Source organism: Nerophis lumbriciformis, linkage group LG20, assembly GCF_033978685.3.
Source record: "Nerophis lumbriciformis linkage group LG20, RoL_Nlum_v2.1, whole genome shotgun sequence".
Taxonomy (NCBI): Eukaryota; Metazoa; Chordata; class Actinopteri; order Syngnathiformes; family Syngnathidae; genus Nerophis; species Nerophis lumbriciformis.
In genome coordinates, this window is record NC_084567.2 from 15,777,821 (window position 1) to 15,801,590 (window position 23,770).

At 39.2% G+C, this 23,770-nt stretch overlaps 1 protein-coding gene across 1 annotated transcript in view; it reads right to left on the reverse strand.

Moving 5' to 3' along the window:
* Positions 1-808: 808 nt before the first annotated feature.
* The window catches only part of golga1 (golgin A1), a 91,417-nt gene continuing 68,455 nt past the window's right edge, over positions 809-23,770 (reverse strand). The window contains exons 16-24 of the mRNA XM_061980528.1: positions 22,370-22,444; positions 22,218-22,307; positions 22,039-22,141; positions 13,822-13,982; positions 11,826-11,984; positions 11,703-11,762; positions 6,372-6,587; positions 6,221-6,307; positions 809-3,135 (exon numbers count right to left, since the gene is read on the reverse strand). Coding sequence (XP_061836512.1) covers positions 3,055-3,135; positions 6,221-6,307; positions 6,372-6,587; positions 11,703-11,762; positions 11,826-11,984; positions 13,822-13,982; positions 22,039-22,141; positions 22,218-22,307; positions 22,370-22,444 — 1,032 coding nt within the window. The 3' untranslated portion in view covers positions 809-3,054. The remainder of the gene's footprint in view (positions 3,136-6,220; positions 6,308-6,371; positions 6,588-11,702; positions 11,763-11,825; positions 11,985-13,821; positions 13,983-22,038; positions 22,142-22,217; positions 22,308-22,369; positions 22,445-23,770) is intronic.

The window sequence follows — 23,770 nt, forward strand, 5'->3', positions numbered from 1 at the left end:
AATTCATAATTTTAGCACTTTTGGACGAGTAATCCGGGACGATGTCGTGAATGTTCACTTGAGTTAGCAGGATATACAGTAAAAAAAAAAAAAAAAAATTCCAAGAAAAAATAATACTAAAAAAAAGAATAAACTATTCCTTGATTCCATTTAATTAAAAAAAAAAAGGATAATAAAAAATGACTACTGTAAAATATATTAACATTTCACAGGTGACGTGAAAATATTTTATTGTACTGACAAAGAGGAAGGAACACAAAATAAGTGAGAAGCAGGTTTATGTAATAAATACTGAACAGGATATCAAATCATGTTATAAAGTTCTCAAAGCATACAGTACATATATCTCTTTACTTTATATACATATATATATTATACACAGGTATACACTGTAAAAACAACATCGGCAGATTTTACAGTAAAAAAAAAAAACTGGCAGCTCAGTCGCCAGAATTTTACTGTAAAATTCAAAGTAGCTTTTCTTTTTTTTCACAGCGAACTACTCTTAATGGAAATTAGTAGGTACTAGTTAATGCTCAGTCACCAGAATTTTACTGTAAAAATAACTGTGGTATTTTCTTTTACATTAATAATACACAGTAAAAAAAAAGGCCGTATATTTTATGGCAAAAATTAAATAAAAAAACACAGTAAACAAAAAAAAATGTCACGTTAGTCGCCAGAATTTTACCGTAAAATTCACAGTAGTTTTTTTTAATACAGTAAATTACTGTACATGGAAAAATGTACGAGGGTTAATTTTCAGTCACCATAATTTTACTTCAAAAATAACGGTGGTACTTTCCCCCCCCCCCATTACAGTGATGCACCGTAAAAACGACTGTATATTTTATGGTAAAAAAAACAACTTTACAGTAAAAACTAAGTGTCACATTAGTCACCATAATTCTACCGTAAAATTCACAGTAGTTTTTTTTATACAGTAAATGACTGTAAATGAAAAAATTATCGTATATTTAACAGTAAAAAAAAAAGTCTACTTGCCCAAATTTTACTGTAAAGATGACATATTTTTTTTGTTTTTTTTACAGTGAATTATTTTAACTGAAAAAATGTACAAGGGTTGATTCTGTCGCCATAATTTTATTGTAAAAACAAAGGTACTATTTTTACTTTACAGTAAAAACAACGACTATATATTTAACAGTAAGAAAAAATGTCATCTTAGTCACCAGAATTTTACCGTAAAATTCATGGTAGTTTTTTTGTTTTTTGGGATTGTTTTTTTTACAGCGAATTGCTGTCAAGGAAAAAATGTACAGGGGTTATTTTTTAGTCGCCATAATTTAATTGTAAAAACAAAGGTACTATTTTTTCTTTACAGTAAAACGCTAAAAACAACGACTATATATTTAACAGTAAGAAAAAATGTCATCTTAGTCACCAGAATTGTACCATGAAATTCATAGTAGATTTTTTATTTTTTTATTTTTTTTTACTGCGAATTACTGTCAATGAAAAATGTACAGGGGTTATTTTTAGGTTGCCATAATTTTATTGTAAAAACAAAAAGGTACCATTTTTCCTTTAAAGTAAAATGCTAAAAACAACAACTATATATTTAACAGTAAGAAAAAATGTCATTTAAGTCACCAGAATTTCACCATGAAATTCATAGTAGATTTATTAATAATTTTTTTTACAGCGAATTACTGTCAATGAAAAAATGTCAGGGGTAATTTTTTAGTTGCCATCATTTTATTGTAAAAACAAAAGGTACTATTTTTCCTTTAGAGTAAAAACAACGACTATATATTTAACAGTAAGAAAAAATGTCAGCTTAGTCACCAGAATTTTACCGTAAAATCTTTTTTTTATTTTTTTACAGCGAATTCCTGTAAATGAAAAAAATGTACAGGGGTTATTTTTTAGTTGCCATAATTTAATTGTAAAAACAAAAGGCACTATTTTTCCTTTACAGTAAATCGCTAAAAGTGACTATGTATTTAACAGTAAGGAAAAATGTCATATTAGTCACCAGAATTTTACCGTAAAATTCATGGTAGTTTCTTTGTTTTTTGAGGGTTTTTTTTACAGCGAATTACTGTCAAGGATAAAATGTACAAGGGTTATTTTTTAGTCGCCGTAATTTTATTGGAAAAATAATGGTACTATTTTTTCCTTTACAGTAAAACACTGTAAAAAAAATGACCATATATTTAACAGCAAGAAAAAATGTCAGCTTACTAACCAGAATTTTACCGTAATTTTTTTTTTTTTTTACATTTATTAATTTATTTCTTGACAAACATTTTTTTTTTAGTTGACATCATTTTATTGTAAAAACATTGGTACTATTTTTCCTTTACAGTAAAACACTGTCAAAACAACGGCCATGAATTTAACAGTAAAAAATAACGTCAGCTTGGTCACCAGAATTTTACCGTAAAATTCATGGTAGGTTTTTTGCTTTGTTTTCTTTCAGCGAATTACGGTCAATGAAAAAATGCACAGGGGTTATTTTTTTAGTCGCCATTATTTTTATGTAAAAACTGGTAATTTTCCACCATACATTTTACAGTAACGTTATTGCGACTGAGCTGCCAGTTTTGAACCATAAAAACCTACAGATGATTGAGTTTTTACAGTGTTTACATACATATACTGTACATACATTTACAATTATATAACTTACCAAAATCAACAGCATCGGCAGTTCCCCAATTATATTGTTGAATGTTTCAGTAAAGTTTAATGGTATTTTTAATGCTAAAATATTTCAAACGTTTTTACCTTTTTTTTCCTCGATTGTGTGGCAAAAGGTAGGCGTTGCCTCACAGACAAAAGGATGTGAGGATTTCCTTTGCTGTTTGTGGTTTCAAACACCTTGGTGTCATTTTGTCTGTCCTTAAACGTTGACAAGAAAGTGTGCTCATGAAAAGCTTCAAAAGTCAGGTACTGACACAAAAAATGCCAACGGTGGACATTTGCGCTGATTGTTCAAAAAAATGTTATTTGAAAGGAAGAATTAGAGTTGGATATGTCAAGTGTTCAAAGATGAGAGGTTGGACACCTGAAGATGATCTTCATGTTTCAGCTCCACTGGCTGGGCGCGCCTGAGACCGAGGGCTTGATGGTTCCCTTTGGAGACGGCTTGGATCCGAACCAGGACATCTGCAACATTTTCAGAACAAAAGCTCACGTCAACCCCAAACAGACACGAAAGGAAGTTTTGGTTTTTGAATTCTCCTTCTTGGAGTTGTGGAAAAGAATAATTTGAAGCCCTGCTGGTTCCACAACAAAACCATATATTTATTTATTTTTATGGAAGGTTTGTTGTGCCTGGCACAGAATGTTTAATGAGCCAGAAGTATTTTATTGAGGGAACAGAGTATTTGATGCCAGCCCGGAGCCAGAGTGCGGCCCGCAGATCATTTTGGAAACAATATTAAAAAGTAAATAGCAAAAAAGTGGAATCAAAGAGCAAACAGGTGAAAATTTGCAGTATTGACTCCAATAACAAAGCGGTTGGTTTTTTTAGGGGTGCACAAAAAAAGCAATTCAGATCGATATCGCGATTCTTATTAAACCCGTAATAATTTTTTTTTTTAAATCGGTTTAAAAATTAATAAATATTTTTTGTTTTGTTTTATTTTTCAACCATAAATAGTCTCCATCTATACAATTTTAACAAGGCGAAATAAAACAGAAAGTAACTTGGCGTGTGTCTAAAAGGGAGCAGGAAAAAGCAGAAGTTAATAACTCAGATCTAATAATCTGATTATTACATTGTTTAACAAAAATCATTTAGTATTTATTATAACATAGTTTTACTCAGCATACAGACACCCAAACCACTTGTAAACGTTTTTGTGTGTCGGTATGCGGAGTAAAACTATTGAACAAACTGGACTTACAAACACAAGCAATGCCAAACTATTAATCGATTTAAACTATTATACATACATCGGGTGTGGTTCAAATATAGAGATGAGGGTCTTTAATTTGACCTGCTGTTGTACTCTGTCTCAAAGTGTTAACCTACTAAGTGGCCTAGTGGTTAGAGTGTCCGCTCTGAGATCGGTAGGTCGTGAGTTCAAACCCCGGCTGAGTCATACGAAAGACTATAAAAATGGGACCCATTACCTCCCTGCTTGGCACTCAGCATCAAGGTGCCATCACTGAGGTGCCAATGAGTTCTGTCCCTTTAAGAGAGCACTCCTAGTCTTAATGGTGTGAATGAAATACACCTGCTACCATTGCTCTGTTTGACTCGTTCCACTTGATCAAACTATTTGTAACATTCCACACGAATATCAATCAATCAATGTTTATTTATATAGCCCTAAATCACGAGTGTCTCAAAGGGCTGCATAAGCCACAACAACATCCTCTGCTCAGATCCCACATCAGGGCAAGAAAAAACTCAACCCAATGAGATGACAATGAGAAACCTAAACAATACAAGTACAGTACGTACAAACCCCGTTTCCATATGAGTTGGGAAATTGTGTTAGATGTAAATATAAACGGAATACAATGATTTGCAAATCATTTTCAACCCATATTCAGTTGAATATGCTACAAAGACAACATATTTGATGTTCAAACTGATAAACATTTTTTTTTGTTGCAAATAATCATTAACTTTAGAATTTGATGCCAGCAACACGTGACAAAGAAGTTGGGAAAGGTGGCAATAAATACTGATAAAGTTGAGGAATGCTCATCAAACACTTATTTGGAACATCCCACAGGTGAACAGGCAAATTGGGAACAGGTGGGTGCCATGATTGGGTATAAAAGTAGATTCCATGAAATGCTCAGTCATTCACAAACAAGGATGGGGCGAGGGTCACCACTTTGTCAACAAATGTGTGAGCAAATTGTTGAACAGTTTAAGAAAAACCTTTCTCAACCAGCTATTGCAAGGAATTTAAGGATTTCACCATCTACAGTCCGTAATATCATCAAAGGGTTCAGAGAATTTGGACAAATCACTGCACGTAAGCAGCTAAGCCCGTGACCTTCGATCCCTCAGGCTGAACTGCATCAACAAGCGACATCAGTGTGTAAAGGATATCACCACATGGGCTCAGGAACACTTCAGAAACCCACTGTCATTAACTACAGTTGGTCGCTACATCTGTAAATGCAAGTTAAAACTCTCCTATGCAAGGCAAAAACCGTTTATCAACAACACCCAGAAACGCCGTCGGCTTCGCTGGGCCTGAGCTCATCTAAGATGGGCTGATACAAAGTGGAAAAGTGTTCTGTGGTCTGACGAGTCCACATTTCAAATTGTTTTTGGAAACAGTGGACGTCGTGTCCTCCAGACCAAAGAGGAAAAGAACCATCCGGATAGTTATATGCGCAAAGTTGAAAAGCCAGCATGGTATGGGGGTGTATTAGTGCCCAAGACATGGGTAACTTACACATCTGTGAAGGCGCCATTAATGCTGAAAGGTACATACAGGTTTTGGAGCAACATATGTTGCCATCCAAGCAACTTTACCATGGACGCCCCTGCTTATTTCAGCCTGACAATGCCAAGCCACATGTTACATCAACGTGGCTTCATAGTAAAAGAGTGCGGGTACTAGACTGGCCTGCCTGTAGTCCAGACCTGTCTACCATTGAAAATGTGTAGCGCATTATGAAGCCTAAAATACCACAACGGAGACCCCCGGACTGTTGAACAACTTTAGCTGTACATCAAGCAAGAATGGGAAAGAATTCCACCTGAAAAGCTTAAAAAATGTGTCTCCTCAGTTCCCAAACGTTTACTGAGTGTTGTTAAAAGGAAAGGCCATGTAACACAGTGGTGAACATGCCCTTTCCCCAACTACTTTGGCACGTGTTGCAGCCATGAAATTCTAAGTTAATTATTATTTGCAAAAAATAAATAAAGTTTATAAGTTTGAACATCAAATATGTTGTCTTTGTAGTGCATTCAATTGAATATGGGTTGAAAAGGATTTGCAAATCATTGTATTCCGTTTATATTTACATCTAACACAATTTCCCAACTCATATGGAAACGGGGTTTGTATGATTCCTGCTGATATCTACATCCGTCAAGGCGCCGATATCGGTATTGTATCGGAAGTGAACAAGTTGTCGGGAATGACTCCATAACCTTTGTTTTTGTTGCTATTCTGTCTCCGTTCTATTCTGGGTGTGTGCGGGGGAGGTGGCGGGGTTCTTAATTCCACAAAGATGAATGATGATGAAATATTCTTGCGAAAGAGAGACTGACTTTATACTCGATGGTTTGCTTCAACATGTCCTCCTCCTCACGAGTGAAGTTGAGCAGCACAGACACGGCTCGTACCAGCTGGTAGGCCTAAGAACACAGAGCACAGTTGACGCGCGTGAAGGGAAGCATGCAAGATGTGCTGGCGACTCACCTCCGCCTCTCTGGACGACATGAACTTCAGCACCACGTGCTTCAAGTACTCAAAGTTGATCTCCCGCGAGTCGTTGAGGTCTGAGGTGTTGGTGACGGTGGCGTTGGAAGTGGGCGGGCTGTGTCGGGGCGCGTCTGCGCCAACTCTCTCTTCTCTATCAACGCGGCTTTCTTGGCTCCTCTCCTTCGCGTCGTCTTCTGGCTCGGACTTCAGCTTCTAGGGAAGGCATTGCGCAATCACGTGTCGTGCTGGGTTTTGCCGCCGATGCAAATGTCCTTCGATGCTAAACCGCTAAACTTTGGTACTTTCTGCAATCAATCAAAACATATCGACACAGCTTCTGGATTCTTCCAGCAAGTTTGTGCAAAGCGTGCAGCAGTTAATGCGGGGGTCAGCAATCCGCGGCTCTAGAGCCACATACGGCTCTTGAGCAGCGCCCGGGTGGCTCCATGGAGCTTTTTCAAAAATGTATGGAAATGAAAAAAAAATTGTGAAAAATATATTTTTTGTTGTAATATGGTTTCAGGAGGAGGACAAACACGTCACGAACATTCCTAATTGTTAGAAAGCCCACAGTTTAATATGTTTATGCTTCACTGATGAGAGTATTTGGCGAGTGCCGTTTTATCCTACTAATTTCAGCAGCCCTTGAACTCACCGTTGTGTGGACCGTGACTCAACAGTTTGTTTACATGTAAAACTTTCTCCGACACTGCCAGAGAAAGACGTGTTTTATGCCACTCCTTCTTTGTCTCATTTTGTCCACCAAACGTTTTATACTGTGCGTGAATGCACAAAAGTGAGCTTTGTTGATGTTATTGACTTGTTATGCAGTGCTAATCAGGCATATTTGGTCCCTGCAAGCGAATCGATGCTAACATGCTATTTAGGCTAGCTGTATGTACATATTGCATCATTATGCCTCGTGAGTAGGTATATTTGAGCTCATTTAATTTTCTTTACTTATGTCCTCTGTGTATTTAGTTTATTTTTCCATGTTTCATGACACATTATCTGTATGTAATATTGGCTGCATTTCTGATAGTTGTTAGTGTGCCATGTTGTCCCAGACCACAGCAAACGTTATCCAGCTTGCAAAGATTGTAATAAATCCATTAGAAGAAGACAGCCTGCCGTTTCCTTTAACTTGGACACACACATCTATACCTTTGGCCATTCTGAGCCAGTAATTTCCAGGAGTTATCTCACCCTCTGAGAAGTTTTACTAATGTTTTGCAATGTTGTAAAAATTTGTAGAATAAATATTACATTTAAACATTTCTGTCAATGAAGATTTGCATCAACCTGCGACACTTAGTAAGCTAATAAAGCTAATTAGCCACTTATATCATGTGTTGCCTTCATTATAACACTTATATAAGTCTAGTAATTTTTTGCGGCTCCAGACAGATTACTTTTTTGTATTTTTGGTTCAATATGGCTCTTTCAACATTTTGGGTTGCCGACCCCTGAGTTAAGGCAACAAATCGTCTTTAGAGCGCTACCTCTGTTTTCACTTTTCCTATGATTCCCTTTTTGCCAAAATACTGTCTCTGTGACGTAACATTATCAGGTAATGAGAAGGGACCTTTATTTTGAAGGCGAGTTGCTCCCTCCTCTAGTTTCCTGTAGTAGCCGCGGGACAGTCAGACGCTCACTAGTTTACACACAAGACATGTTTACAACAGATGAGAGGAGTTGTGTGTGTATGACTGTTTGTACATTGATGTTACATCCATGATGTTGTTCACAACAACACAACAGACGAGATGTGTTGTTCTTGCTACCTAAAGCGTCCTCGTTCAGTTGCTATCTCAACATTGTTCAGTTCAGCACAGAGCGGTTGAGTGTTTTGGGGATGAATGCGCGATCCCGGACAAATTATTTTCCCAAACAAATGTTCCTTCTGCTCCCAATGACAGCATTTCACTCACATTTATGTCAACTTCCCTAAAATTCTGCAATAAACGGCGGTTTCCGTTTCAGTGGCTACACCTGCGATTCTGTCCGCGGATACCTCAATGCGGAAATGCCTTGACTGTTTTTGTTGAGATTAGTGATTATTAATTAGGCATACTAGCGGTGTGTCAAATAAGTTGCAACCATGGTGAGATCCCAAACTTCTAGTGTACAGTAAATTCTGCACTATAAGCAGTTACTTTTTTCCATACGCTTTGAACGGTGGGGCTAAGTTTTAATGTTGCCGTTAACGCACTTTGTGTCTTTTTACGCATTGAAATCAGAAAGGACGTGCATTTCCGGAAACTCGCGTGTTTTTATTTTTTTTTACCGACCCTGCCTTCTCCGGGTCAAAACTCCGGTTTGCTTGTTTTTTTAAAATTGATTATCGCTTTCCGCCGGTGTTAGGTTTTGTTTGTATTTGCCGGTGTTGTGCCAAATCGTGATTGCCTGCAAAAAATGTATTTCCTTCGCGGGAGCGCGCACCGCTCGCTAAACCTGCATTGCTTGGCTTCGTCTGTCCACAGCGGATTACTACGTGTGAGACAAACACTTTATCTTCGTTGTTATTGTAACGCTACGTGTTACGGGCTACGACATTATTTAAGCCTTTATCGTGTCCGGAAAATGACAGTTTGCTTTATCTGTGGTATTAATGAGATTTAAAGGCCTACTGAAACCCACTACTACCGACCACACAGTCTGATAGTTTATATATCAATGATGAAATCTTAACATTGCAACACATGCCAATACGGCCGGGTTAGCTTACTAAAGTGCAATTTTAAATTTTGCGCAAAATATCCTGCTAAAAACGTCTCGGTAAGATGACGCCTGCGCGTGACGTCACGGATTGTAGAGGACATTTTGGGACAGCATGGTGGCCAGCTATTAAGTCGTCTGTTTTCATCGCAAAATTCCATAGTATTCTGGACATCTGTGTTGGTGAATCTTTTGCAATTTGTTCAATGAACAATGGAGACAGCAAAGAAGAAAGCTGTAGGTGGGAAGCGGTGTATTGCAGCAGGTGTTGTGCCGGATAACACAGCCGGCGTTTCATTGTTTACATTCCCGAAAGATGACAGTCAAGTTTTACCATTGGCCTGTGGAGAACTGGGACAACAGAGACTCTTACCAGGAGGACTTTGAGTTGGATACGCGGACGCAGTACCGTGAGTACGTATGCAGCTGCGGCTTCCAAACATTTGATCGCTTGCCCGTACGTGCGTGCCGCTATGTGCATGTCACATACGTAACTTTGGGGACTTTGGGGAAATATATGTGCTGTATGAACTTTGGGGAGGTGAACGGTACTTTGGGCTGTGGGATTGAGTGTGTTATGCAGGTGTTTGAGTTGTATTGGCGGGTTATATGGACGGGAGGGGGGAGGTGTTTGTTATGCGGTATTAATTTGTGGCATATTAAATATAAGCCTGGTTGTGTTGTGACTAAAAGAGTGCCTCTCACAGCATCTTCCCTATCTGAATCGCTCCCACTGCCCTCTCGTCCTTCACTCTCACTTTCCTCATCCACGAATCTTTCATCCTCGCTCAAATTAATGGGGAAATCGTCGCTTTCTCGGTCCGAATCGCTCTCGCTGTTGGTGGCCATGATTGTAAACAATGTGCAGATGTGAGGAGCTCCACAACCTGTGACGTCACGCGCATATCGTCTGCTACTTCCGGTACAGGCAAGGCTTTTTTTATCAGCGACCAAAAGTTGCGAACTTTATCGTCGATGTTCTCTACTAAATCCTTTCAGCAAAAATATGTCAATATCGCGAAATGATCAAGTATGACACATAGAATGGACCTGCTATCCCCGTTTAAATAAGAAAATCGCATTTCAGTAGGCCTTTAAAGGACTGTTGATAGTCCGATGTTGATGTGATAAAACCTCTTTCTTGTTTGGAAGATACATACAATTGTAACTGTTATTTCTTTGTGCACATAATAAATATTTATGAAGTGTTTGGATACATTCATTTATGTAAAATGTTCATTAAATGTAATATTGCCTGACAAAAAGTGATTCAACGTAATATTTTGATGTTTACACATCGCATATTTACACACGCATATGTTACTAGAATACCCTTATGAGCAATACATATATCAAAATCCAGTACCTACTGTACTGTTTACTTGTTGAAATACCCTTTTCAGAGATAAAAACTACCCAAATGGCCACTTTCCTGCTGCCAAAAATTTATTTCAAGTAATATTTTGATACAGACACATCTTATCTATGCATATTTTACGAGAATACCCTTATGGGCATTACATATATCAAAATCAAGTACCGACTGTACTGTTTACTTGTTGAAATATCCTTTAAAAAATTTTTTGGCAGCAGTTAAGTGGTCGTTTGGGTAGATATTTGCTCTAAAAAGGCTATTTCAACAAGTAAACAGTACAGTCGGTACTTGATTTTGATACTTGTAATTCCCATAAGGGTAATCTAGTAAAATATGCATAGATGAGATGTGTCAGTGGTCCTCGTCAGCCAGAGAACTTTGATTTTGGGGCGGCAGCGGTAAAGTTTAGATCCATGAAGGAAAGAAGAAAGTGAATGAATGTTTATAACTGAATAGATTTACATATGCATAAAAATGTGTTTTCTTTTGTATTATTTTTTAAATGAATTAAGTAACGTTACGGACAATCTTTTTCCAAAACACAATATAGAATGTGAGATATAACAGGATAATGCATACATTTATCATTTGTTTTCAAAACGGTTACAAAAAAGTGGAACGCCAAAAATTTACTGTGGGATCCCATTTTAATGACTTGAAGGGGTCCCTGGGACCCAATTTTAATGACTTGATGTGGTCCATGGGACCCCATTTTGAAAATTCCTAGAGCCAACACTGGTTATGGATTTTTCTTCGCTAACAGCCATCATGTTTTGAATTCAACAAATCGTTTTTCAACAGACACTGAAAAGGTGTGGTATTGTTTGAGCTATGGCGACATCTTTTAAACGAGTTGGCTCACTGCAGGTGCTGTTGGCTCACTGCAGGTGCTGCGGCGTGAATGTCGACGGTGTTTCCTTCTCTTTACTGCTTTCAACCGGAAGTACAAGTGCCGTTCTGTTTTCCAGTCATCCATAGCGTTTCTACTCGTATGGATTCTTCAATCATCACTCCAAGCAACGTTTGTAAGTTTTACAATATACCGGTACATGGTCAGTCATCCGTTTCACTGTTAAAAGCTCAGTTGCACTCCTCAAATTGAATATTTTTTGTCCGAGAGAAGCCAAAATTTAAATTCTGATTAAAATTGTATTAACTGTCCGGCTCTACCCTGAGTATTTATGTCAATCAGTATGAAGTTATGGTTCCACAAGATAATATTGACTTAGTCTTACCAGTTCTTTCTGCAAGGTCCTCTTCAATTCTGCCATTCGCTGCTGCAGCTGTTTGATAGTCTGCCAACAAGAAACGTGCTTATTATTTTTGCAACATACTCCCTAGCAGCGCCACGGTCGTACCCTGGTCTTGTCGCTGAGCTGCTGCTCCAGCTCTCTGTTGACCTTGTGAACGTTGTCGAGGTCATCCATCGTCAAGCTGCCATTGTGATCCTCCTCACATGCAGCGGGGCTTTGCAGCTGCTCCGTCAGGGTCTCCACCTCCACCTCCAAGTAGGAGATCTGCAATCACCCCAGCATGAACACACACAAATGTTGGAGGGATATTTCCCCACCTTTGGGCAGAGTGGACAACATGAGATCTCACCTCATGTGCAGTGTGTTATAGTCAAGGGCATACTATGCTTCCTATCCATGCAAATACACACATCATATCATATAGATTCCGCAAAAAGAGGTAACAGGAATGAGGCAATGAGAAAATGGACATAGACACACACACACACCAAGTTAACTTTCAGTTTCGATCCCTACCAAGGTTGCGCAACCTCAGTGGACAAAAGCATGCATGGAGGACGACCATTTTTTTCCTCCGGACTTGGTTCCCTCTCAAGCGCTGGTATTGCTGTTGTTTTTGCTTGCCGTGAATTCCGGACTATAATCCGCCACTGTTTTCCTACACTTTGCACACTACGGCTTATAAAACGGTGCGGCTAATTTATGGATTTTTCTTCGCTAATGGCCATAACGTTTTGTGATTACCGGTACTAGTTTTCAATCAATCCAAGCAGAAGACTGAGATTGTGCGTTATTGTCTGTGCTATGGCGCCGTCTTTTGGACGAGTTCGCTCACTGCAGGTGTTGCGGGTTGAAAATGTACTTCCTGTTCTAATGCCTTGAACCGAAAGTAAATTGGTCCATAGCGTTCTACTCGTATGGATTCTTCATTCATTCCCCCAAGCAAGTTTTACAATATAACTAAAACTATTCATACTTACTAAAAAACCGTCTCGTGTGATGTCTGTAGGAATTTCAGGGCATTCAATCGATCGCAACTGGACTGTCTTAGAAGACGGTTTGCCTCTCATCCGAGTTGGCGTCATCAGTTCATGCTCATAGACTTAGATTGGTCAGATTGAGTCTTAGACTTAGATTTAGATTGGTCAGATCTAGTCTAGCGGCTGGTGCCAAAACCCCAACTATTTATACTCCAAAACCAGGAAGGTGTGCCTGGGCAAGGATGATTTCGCCCTATCGTTGTGAGAAAAACAACTGTTTTGATGCAAACGAGCAATCCTAACTGTCAAAGCCAACGACAGTCGTGGAAGTGTAAATTCCCCTCGTTAAGAGTGTTTTCATGCATATTTGTACGTGTTATTGTAATGTAATGTTGGCATTAGCTAATATGCTAACACATTTACGAGTGTCTGTGTTATTATTAACTTAGATATTCTTTTTGTATTGTTTCAGTTTCACAAATTCCTCAGTAAATTCACCAAAATGTCACCGTAGAGTTTTTGAGTCTGTTTAGCTGATTGGAGAGCTAGCTTCTGCAGCTAGTGGGTCCATGACGATGACTTCTGTTTTGTTTGATCAGCCATTTTACTGCCGTGTTACAGACACCGTTTGGAAACAATTAAGGTATGTACCGTATTTTTCGGCCTATAAGTCGCAGTTTTTTTCATAGTTTGGCTGGGCTCCAGTGCGACTTATATTTGTTTTTTTCCTTCTTTATTATGCATTTTCGGCAGGTGCGACTTATACTCCGGTGCGACTTATACTCCAAAAAATACGGTAAATAAACATTTACAAAATCTTTCTGTGTAAATAACTCATTTCACAACAAATATATCTGCGGTTTATAGTATGTAAAAATATGTTTTTCTTCTAAAAATGTGTGGGTGCAGTTTATATCCTGGTGCGCTCTATAGTCCGGAAAATAGGGTACTCTTTTGTTTTTTTCCTTAAGAATAAATTGTTAAAATTCAATCCTAGTCACCTCTCATTATTCAGGCAGCCCAAGAGTAAAATGATCTGGCTGGACTCTTCCCTCTTAAAGGGAGGGTCCTTATTGAAACACGCAGTTGAAAGTTGTGAATTAAGAAATTGGAGTACTAACCCGAGCCTGACAGCGGTCGAGCTGTTGAGTCTGGCTGAGTAGCTCCCCTCTCAGGACAGTAAGCTGGGAGTCTTTGTCCAGCTCCATCTGCCCTCGTTGGATCCGCTGCTGCTCAAATTCCTCCTGCAGCTGGAGCAGCGACACCTGGCGACTCTGCAACTCTGCAACACAAAGTGTACCGTACTTACTGCAACAAATTATTTTCATTTACCTGGAACATGCATGCAGTTCTAACGTGGTACATCCCATATTTCCTGTATCTCATTACAGTGTGTTCGAAAAAGAGGAGAAAGAAGCAAAACTTATTTAATCCTTTTTACATTCTATCGCAGTTTCCAACACATTTGTTTGTTCAGTTTCTCTACTTAACCTCTTAAGGCCCCAGCTGTTTGTTTACATGCTTTTTTTATTTGTCTTTGCTATTTGGGCTTATTGGACCCTAATTAGAATAAAAACTAAAAATCATCTTTTGATATGATGTACTTAGTCCATAAGTACACAAACGTGTACTTCACGTGTAGTGACATGCAATTTTTTATTTTTACACTTTTTTCCCAAATTCCATTGTATGTTATACTCTTTTGACACCACCAGATAGCAGTATAAGTGTACATATGTCGGCATAAGACCCCAATTCCGTAGTGTACACAATTTTGGAAATAAGAGCTAAAAGGTGCTGTCCACGCATGTGGCCACTAAGGCCTTTAGAGGTTTTAATCTGTAATTAGGGATGGTACCGTTCACATTTAAAATCGATACGCTACCAATTCCTGGTACATGGGAATCGATGCTGGTACTCATCGGTAACAATGTTCGTGACTCTTGTGTGCTAATAAACGGTAATTATTGGATTTAATAAAATGTTATTTTTACTGTAAGATTTAAAATGAACTTAGACTTAGACAGACTTTAATGATCCACAAAGGAAATTGTTATACACTGTAGCTCAGTTACAAAGGATGAAAAAGGATAATGATCACCTGGGCACAAAAAGAGGGCGAAAACAACAAGTAAAAAGTAGACCAAAAATGTACCATAATATACAAAAATATCAATATAACATCTATATAATATATACATATAGTATATATAACAATTGCCATTTACAAAGATTACAATATATATATATATATATATATATATATATATATATATATATATATATATATATATATATATATATATATATATATATGCGAGATAGTGCGCATGCGTCAATCTAGACGGCCGCTGCTGCAATTCGCTCCGTCTTTGGTCTTTGTACTTTTTTGTACTTTTTACTTTGCATTTAGAGTTGAGGCTCCTTTATCTACACCAGGGAACAGTTGTTAGCGATACCAGCTGTTAGCATCCATCTAACGGATCCGGCGCCAACTAACCAGATCCCGGAGAAGCTAAAAAGGACTAATGGAGGTTCTCGTGGCTGTCGAGGGAAAGGGAGACGTTCGAGACAGAAGAGGGCTGAAGCGAGGAGGGAGATATAAACCATATCTTCCTTCCGTCATCATGGGTAACGTGCGGTCTCTGGCAAATAAAATGGATGAGTTGATGGTGCTTGCCGGTAATCAGAAATAATATCGTGAGTGTAGCCTAATGTGTCTTACTGAGACGTGGCTGCACGGCAATGTTCCTGATAGTAACGTCTCTATAAACGGGTTTCAAACTGTGCGCTCTGACCGGGACCGAACCAACGGCAAGCGGAAAGGAGGGCGGCTTGCTTTGTCTTTTAATAAGAGATGGTGTCATCCCGGTAATATCACAATAAAAGAGCGACACTGTGACCCGAATACAGAGATGTTAGCTGTAGGACTCAGACCAGGTTATTTGCCCAGGGAGATTCCGCATGTTATCGTGATGGCAGTATACATCCACCCCTCTGCTAACGCCGCCGCTGCGAGTGACGTCATCCACAGCTCGATAGCCAGACTCCAAACCAAGCACCCGAAAGCTCTCATCCTCATCTCAAGGGATTTTAACCATGTTACTATGGACAAATCACTACCCAACTTCACCCAGTATGTCAGCTGCCACACCAGAGGAAATAAGATTCTGGACCTGCTGTACGCGAACATCAAGGATGCGTATAGCTCCATACCACTACCAGAGCTGGGCCGTTCAGACCACAACCTTGTTTACCTCAACCCCTGTTATGTGCCTCTGGTCAAAAGACAGTCTGTGACCAAAAAAACAGTGAGAAGGTGTCCAGAGGGGGTCTAAGAGACACTACAGGGCTGTTTTGAGGTAACTGACTGGCAGGTGCTCATGGAGCCTCATGGAGAGGACATTGACTGGCTCACAGAGTGTGTCACAGAGTATATCAACTTCTGTGTTGACTTAAACGTCTCATCAAGGACGGTCACCCAAACAACAAGCCGTGGGTGACGAATGAGCTAAACCAGTTCTTTAACAGGTTTGACACAGTGGCTCCGACAAGCTCCTGCTCCCCTTGAGACGTGCGAGCCGGCCCCCTGACAACTTCAGCGAACCAATCCATCCCTTCTCACAGCCCCCCAACGCCAATGACGACCTCCACCCACTTAACACCTCATCCTCAGGTTGACGACCCCCCTCCCCCAACCACCTGAGACCCCCCCAGTGTGTGTCTGCAGAACAGGTGAATGCACAGCTAAAGCTTGCTTCTTTGTCTTAACTTTTGTGTTGCCTATTTTTGCACTGCTCTCCAAATCAACATTGGAACTATTTAACTGGCCTCAACGAAATTGACAAGATCTTGGGTTTAGGGGAACCTGCTGTCGTGACGGAGCGGTTGTTGCTGGACACACGGCGGACTCTTGGGAGAAGAAGGATTGCCGCGTGCCTGGCGACCCTTTTCTGTCGAGGATGTGAAGATATCCACCTACTCGGAATTATGACAACAGGACATCTGCTGATTGGAGTAAGCGTTGCTCTGGTTTGTCGACAAATTGGAAGTTGCTGGCAGTCTTCAAAGTACCCCAAAGCTGCCACAAATGATTGGAGGATGCGGGAAGAACTGTGGATACTGTTGTGATTTGAGGACCAGTCATAGACAATATAGAGTGAAAAGCAAATTTTATTTTCAATCGTATACAAAACATTCTAACTTGGATTGTTTCCCTGGCTTTGAGATTCTCCCGAAGGACAGTGCGGCGACGACACAACAAACTCCCTTCTTGTCTCTCATGGACACACACTTGTTGTTGTTGACTTTGGACTAGCGACCGCACGACATCAAGGCCGCGGAACAGAGACACACTGCAGGCTTAAACACAAACATGCATCCACAAAAATATACGCCACACACATACATACCCCCCCCCCCCCCATCCAACGCCCTCGACGCAAATCCCATAGGGGTGATGAAAGGATGGTCAGCGCCTGAGAGCTGCGGCCTACCACCATGACCCCGGACTCCTTTCCCTCTGTTGCTAGATATCTCGAGATGTATGTTGTAATATGTATATGTGCTTTGCTATGGAGGTTTTTTCCCACTCCAGACTAGGCCCCCTTAGGAGCCCAGTCTAGATTGTATTTTTTTCCTCATCCTTCCCCAGCGTTTTACCTTTTTCCCTATCTTTTACAATTCAAGATTCAAGATGCTTTATTATTGTCCATTCTTTAACATGTACAAGACACATAAGAACTGAAATTACATTTTCGGCACAGTCCCACTAAGAGCAGACATACGTTACAAGGGGGACAAGACAGGACCGCCAACGGAAAGCCACTTACGGCGCTCCGTAAAAAAGGTGGGAAAAAGGTGACATTGGGAAAGGGGGAAGAGTAATAAAAGTATCAGTCTAAGGCTGGACCCTCGGGAGGGGTCCAGACTGAGTCCAAGGAAAAAACCTCACATAGCATAGCACACATAAACATGAAACATGTAATCACAAAAACTCGCAACAGAGGGGGGGGGGGGGGGGGGGGGGATTTGGGGCCCTGGAGGCCGGCTGCCGCTATAAAGCGCTACTCAGCCGTCCACAACCCCGAAGAGGAATTAAGCAGTGGCGAAGGCGTTGATTGGGGGAGGGGCGGGTGCGTGCATGTATGCCCAATTAACTTGGGTGAGATGTTCAAATGTTTTTGTGGACTGGGGACGATCTCAAAGTTCGACACCAGGTGTTATTGAAAAAAAGGAAGGTCAAAAGCGTCCATCGTTGAGGAGTCCTCGGGGGAGTTTTTCAGAACAGCCTGATCCTGATAGCATCAAGGCCATTCGAGGGAGTCAAATCATAGATTAAGCTGTTGTTTTCTTCGAGCAGTCAAAACAATGACATTCCTGCTCTGTGTCCGTGCTGGCTCTCTCAAGTTCAATTTAATTCTTCCTTCTCAGCAAGCTTCTCCATGATGAGATCCATTTTGCGATTCAAATCAGAAATCACCACAGTCTGTGTTCCCACAGCCCGACCCAATCCTTCCATTGCGATGAACAACCGTTGGGCCCCTTGAGTGGCTGCCATCGTCTTCCGAATATGTAAAAAATACCTAAGTGTTTGTCTATTGTGAGCGAACTGTGGTGCTGAATTTCCCCCAGGGATCAATAAAGTACTTTCTATTCTATTTTATATATAGATATATATATATATAAATAAATGATAAATGGGTTGTACTTGTATAGCGCTTTTCTACCTTCAAGGTACTCAAAGCGCTTTGACACTACTTCCACATTTACCCATTCACACACTGATGGAGGGAGCTGCCATGCAAGGCGCTACCAGCACCCATCAGGAGCAAGGGTGAAGTGTCTTGCTCAGGACACAACGGACATGACGAGGTTGGTACTAGGTGGGGATTGAACCAGGGACCCTCGGGTCGCGCACGGCCACTCTTCCACTGCGCCACGCCGTCCCTATATATATATATATATATATATATATATATATATATATATATATATATATATATATATATATATATATACACACACACACACATATATATATATATATATATATATATATATATATATATATATATATATATATATATATATATATATATATATATATATATATATATATATATATATATATATACATACTGTATATATATACATTTATATGCATATACACATATATATATATATACACACACACATATGTACATATATACATATACACGTATATATACATATATATTTACATATATAAATATATATACATATATATAATATATATATAATATACAAAATCTTTGAATTTCAATATTTGTGATTCAATAAATAAAGTGTTTGTTAGTTCTCTATATCCAACATTATGTATTATTACAATTGTTCTTTTTTGTAATACAATCAGTGAACGAAGTGTACTTTTGTAGTTGTTTCCCCATATTTCTGCACTATAACTCAGATATGGTAACACTAGCGAGCAGTAGAGAATATGAAGTGATTTTTGGTCCAGAACATATTTAGCTTTTACAAATTAAATGATGTCACACTACCACAATATTGAAACAATATTAATAACAATATTTTTTATATACCGGTACTTCTTTTTAGTACACAAAATAGTTGACCATTGTTATTTATGATCATATTTATAGGCACAGTATTATTTGTTTTGATATTCTGGGAGGTTAAAGAACGCTGCTGTTCTTTTTTTAATGTTTTTTCTTTCATCCTGGTATCGAGAATCATGGAAATTCCTAAGTATCAGTATCAACTACTAAAATGTTGGTATCGTTACAACTATGGAGTTTAATATGTGTCTTGTACTGTATTTTTCGGACTACATGGGGCACTAAAATCCTTTCATTTTCTCAAAAAGCGACAGTGCATCCTATAACCTTTATTAATGTATTAATTCTGGCTGTGCTTATTCTGGTTGTGGTACATGATGTAATGATAAGTGTGACCAGTAGATGGCAGTCACAAATAAGAGATATGTGTGGACTGCAGGTTGACGCCTGTTCAATAAATCACGCTCGCAAGTACAGGTAAGCAAGCAACACTAAAACTTTTGGGAATATAGAACATTTTTGTCAAAATGTTTTAGTACAACCTTGGTAAGCTATGAAGCCGCACGGCTTTATGGATTTTCGGAGCATTACGGCTACCATAGTCAGACGTGCTGTGCTTCCACATACGGGTATTATTATGGTGTGTATATAAGGACATCAAAATAGCACCTATTAGGAGACATTATTTGGCGTTTTGTTTCGCAATATTATGCAAAACCAACTTTTCTTACCTATTGGTTCCTGCTGATGTGTATTTGGGATCTGCATAAGTCCTGAAAATGTTTGCGCGTCCGCCATTATAGTCAAAAAGCTCCTTCTTTTCTCTATCCACTTGTTGTGGGGCATTCATACTACGCTGTTGCCAGTTCTAACATAAAGTAGCGTAAAGTTCTAACTTATATCTGTCAGTAGACTCGCTATGGAAGCGCCAAAAATTATCGGTACAACAAAGACGGCGAGGAGAAGACGTTGTCAAAGTGGATGCAAGTAAATAAGACCGCCAACAAAACGGCGCATGCTGAAGATGCAACGTTTTGTTTAATAAAACTAAATCTATGCAACATTTTGACCAAAGAACCACTGTTACATGTTATTTAGATCACCAGGAAGTGTTTTAATGTAGAAAAAAATATCATAATGTGACCCTTCCATGCACTTTATAATCCAGTGCACCTTTTGTATGAAAATAGACCTGAATAGACCCGTTCATCGACAGTGCGCCTTATAATCCGGTGCGCCTTATGGTCCGAAAAATAGGGTAACTGAATCTTTTGCATTTGAATTTAGTGAACTGATTATTTTTTTTTAATTAAGCTGACAATTTAATTGAATAAAAATGTATGAGCAAAATTTGAGTAATTTCAGTCAAAATTTTCCAGAAGTGAGTCTTGAGTTTTGAAGCAACAAATATATTTTTTTACAGGGAATTTTAAAACACTGTATGTAGGTTGACAAACTAAATTTAAGAACACATGAATTTTTATTCAATGAAATTGTAAGGATAATTTGATAAAAAAAAACAAATCAATTGACAAAATTCCAACGTAGAAAATTTAAAAAAAAAAGCTTTCGTTAAAAAGACACAAATTAATTACCATATTTTCCGGACCATAAGGCGCACTGGATTATAAGGCGCACTACCGATGAAAGGTCTATTTTTGATCTTTTTTAATATATTAAGCGCACCGGATTATAGGGCGCATTAAAGGAGTCATATTATATATTTTTTCTAAATGTAAACACTTCCTTGTGGTCTACATAACATGTGATGGTGGTTCTTTGGTCAAAATGTTGCATAGATTATGTTTTACAGATCATCTTCAAGTCGCTTTCTGACAGTCGCTTCAGGATGCGCCGTTTTGTGGGCGGTCTTATTTACGTGGCTCACCTTCGGCAGCGTCTTCTCCCCGTCATCTTTGTTGTAGCGGTGTAGCGTGCAAAGACGGGAGTGGAAGAAGTGTCAAAAGATGGAGCTAACTGTTTTAATGACATTCAGCATTTACTTCAATCAATAACGCAGCAGCATCTCCTCATCCCGTGAAAAACCGTCCGACAGGAACTCTAATAACTAAAGTTCCTTGGGTGAATAATGTAAACTCACTACACCGGTATGTTTTAGCGCTTTCATGATGAGTTTACTGACATATATAAGTAAGAACTTTACACTACTTTATATTGGAAATGGCAACAGTGGAGGATGAATGTCCCATAACAAGAAGCTTATCAACTATGGTTACCGCGCGGATGCGCGCAATTTTTCAGAATTCATGCAGATCCCAAATACAGATCAGCAGGTACCAGAAGGTAACAAAAGTTGCTTTTGCTTAATATTGCAAAACAAAACGCCAGATAATATGTCTTACCTTATACACACACCATAACAATACTCGTATTTTGAAGCACATCAAGCGATGCAGCTTCATAGCTTACCAAAGTCGTTCTAAGACATTTTCATAGATTTTTGAGCGCCATGTGTAATGTTCTATATTTTCAATGGCACATATAAAAAGTTGTTTACTTGAGTCATATTGCCATCACAGTGCAGTCTCCACGTATCTCTTATGTTAGACTGGTCACACAATAGTTTCGAGGTGGGTGAGCTCAACCAAACTTATTCCTTACATAAGGCGCACCGGGTTATAAGGCGCACAGTCGAGTTTTGAGAAAAAAATAGGATTTAAGTGCGCCATATAGTCCGGAAAATACGGTAATTAGTGTGGTAAAATGATGTGTAAAAAAAGACTAATGAAATAATGAATGAAACATAAGATGTGTGAGTACCTTCACGGAGGATTGGGATGTCTTTCTCTCGCAACAACAGCTTGTCACCGAGCGCGGACAATTCCTCCTGTGAGCGCTGCAGAGATATGGTCAACTCCCCAACCTGAAATAAAAACGTAATCAACGCCAATCAAAACAACCTTTTTACATCAATGACGTAGAAGTGTGCTGCTGCAGACCTGTGCTTGCAGTTCCTCTCTCTGTCGCCTGCTTTCCTCTAAAGCTTTAGCCATTTCAGCGCTAACCGTCTGCTGGCCATCCAACGCCGCCTTAAATGAAATAACCGAGTTAGCAATTTCCCAGGAAGATGACTTGTTGCAGCAGTTCTGACCTTGCACTCATCCAGCTCTTCCTTCTGTTGCGTCAGAGCCACATTTGCCTCCTCTCTTTGCCTTTCCAAGCCAGCCTAAAGAGCAGTGATGGGATAGTAGTATTAGCTGCATTGATACATGATCCCATACACAAACATTTCATTAGAAATGATAGTAAGTAAAGCACAACCTTGCAAGGTGGATGTACTACCAACAGTTGTGTAATATGTTTTAGTACACACGTTAGGTGGGCGGCATGCCTGTAACTTGGGATGTCACCTAACCTGACTCTCGCCAGACCCTTGTAATTCGCTGAGCTCCACACAAGGGTCTGGACTCGAAGGCATTGCAAACTCCTTCCAGATAGCATGAAATAATGAACCTATCATGATCGCTGGGCGGGATTTCATAGATGTGACATAGCGCCGAAGCGACTGTTTGATTCAAACAACAATGGCGGCACGGAGTGAGGAGTCATGTGCTGACATTGATTCTGCTATTGCAACTGTTTTGTGACATCGATCGAATATGAATTATTTAAAATATGAACAGAGAACGGTTTTGAAGGCATTTATTGGTGGCAAGCAATGTTTTCAATCCTGATTATTCCAAACTAATCCACAGCAACATGTGATGAATCTGTTTAAAACTTTAAACGGTAGTAATCGCCCGACCTGTAGAAAAAAGCCCAAATGTGGCATTGCGTGAAAATGAACAGTACTGTTGTCCAATGTTCCCTCTAATTTTTCATGTGTGTGAGCAAACGCACAAACACCCTGAGCATTCAGTGGAATACAGACGTGCACACTGTGGTCATACCAGCAGCACATTTGTCTCAAACCTGACACAAGAATTTAAATGTCTTATTATTATAATCAAGTGACTAGTCAATTTCAAGAGATTATTTTCTAATATATGTGATTTGGCCCACTTAGATATTGTTTTTTTTTTTAAATCAGCTATGCACTATAGTATTTTATGCCTGGGTGGGGGTCCTGCTTTGGAAAGATTGTGTACCCCTTTCAGAGATCACATTTAGTTCCCCTTAAAACATTCACATGTTGCATGTTTATTAACTTTCTGTCCGTAAAATTATTATTTTTATTAGCAATTATGTAGTCCTGTAACATCATTTCATGATTAATATCCAAAAAATAACATTCTTAACAAATGACAGTAGAATAAGCACACTGATTGAGGAGTCATAGTAAAACGACCTGAAATTTACACTTAACGTGTAGTGTTGGAGTTGTCCAACTTTTTGTGTGGCCATAAACGCACCAGTGGCTAATTGCCATAGTGTATGTGTTGGTGCAGGTGAGAGAGGGAGCAAGCGGCTGCTGTTGATACAACAGAAGACAAAGCGTTGCTTTTGGCTTGGTTTGTACGGTAGACAACGACCAGTTTTGCTAGATAAAAGT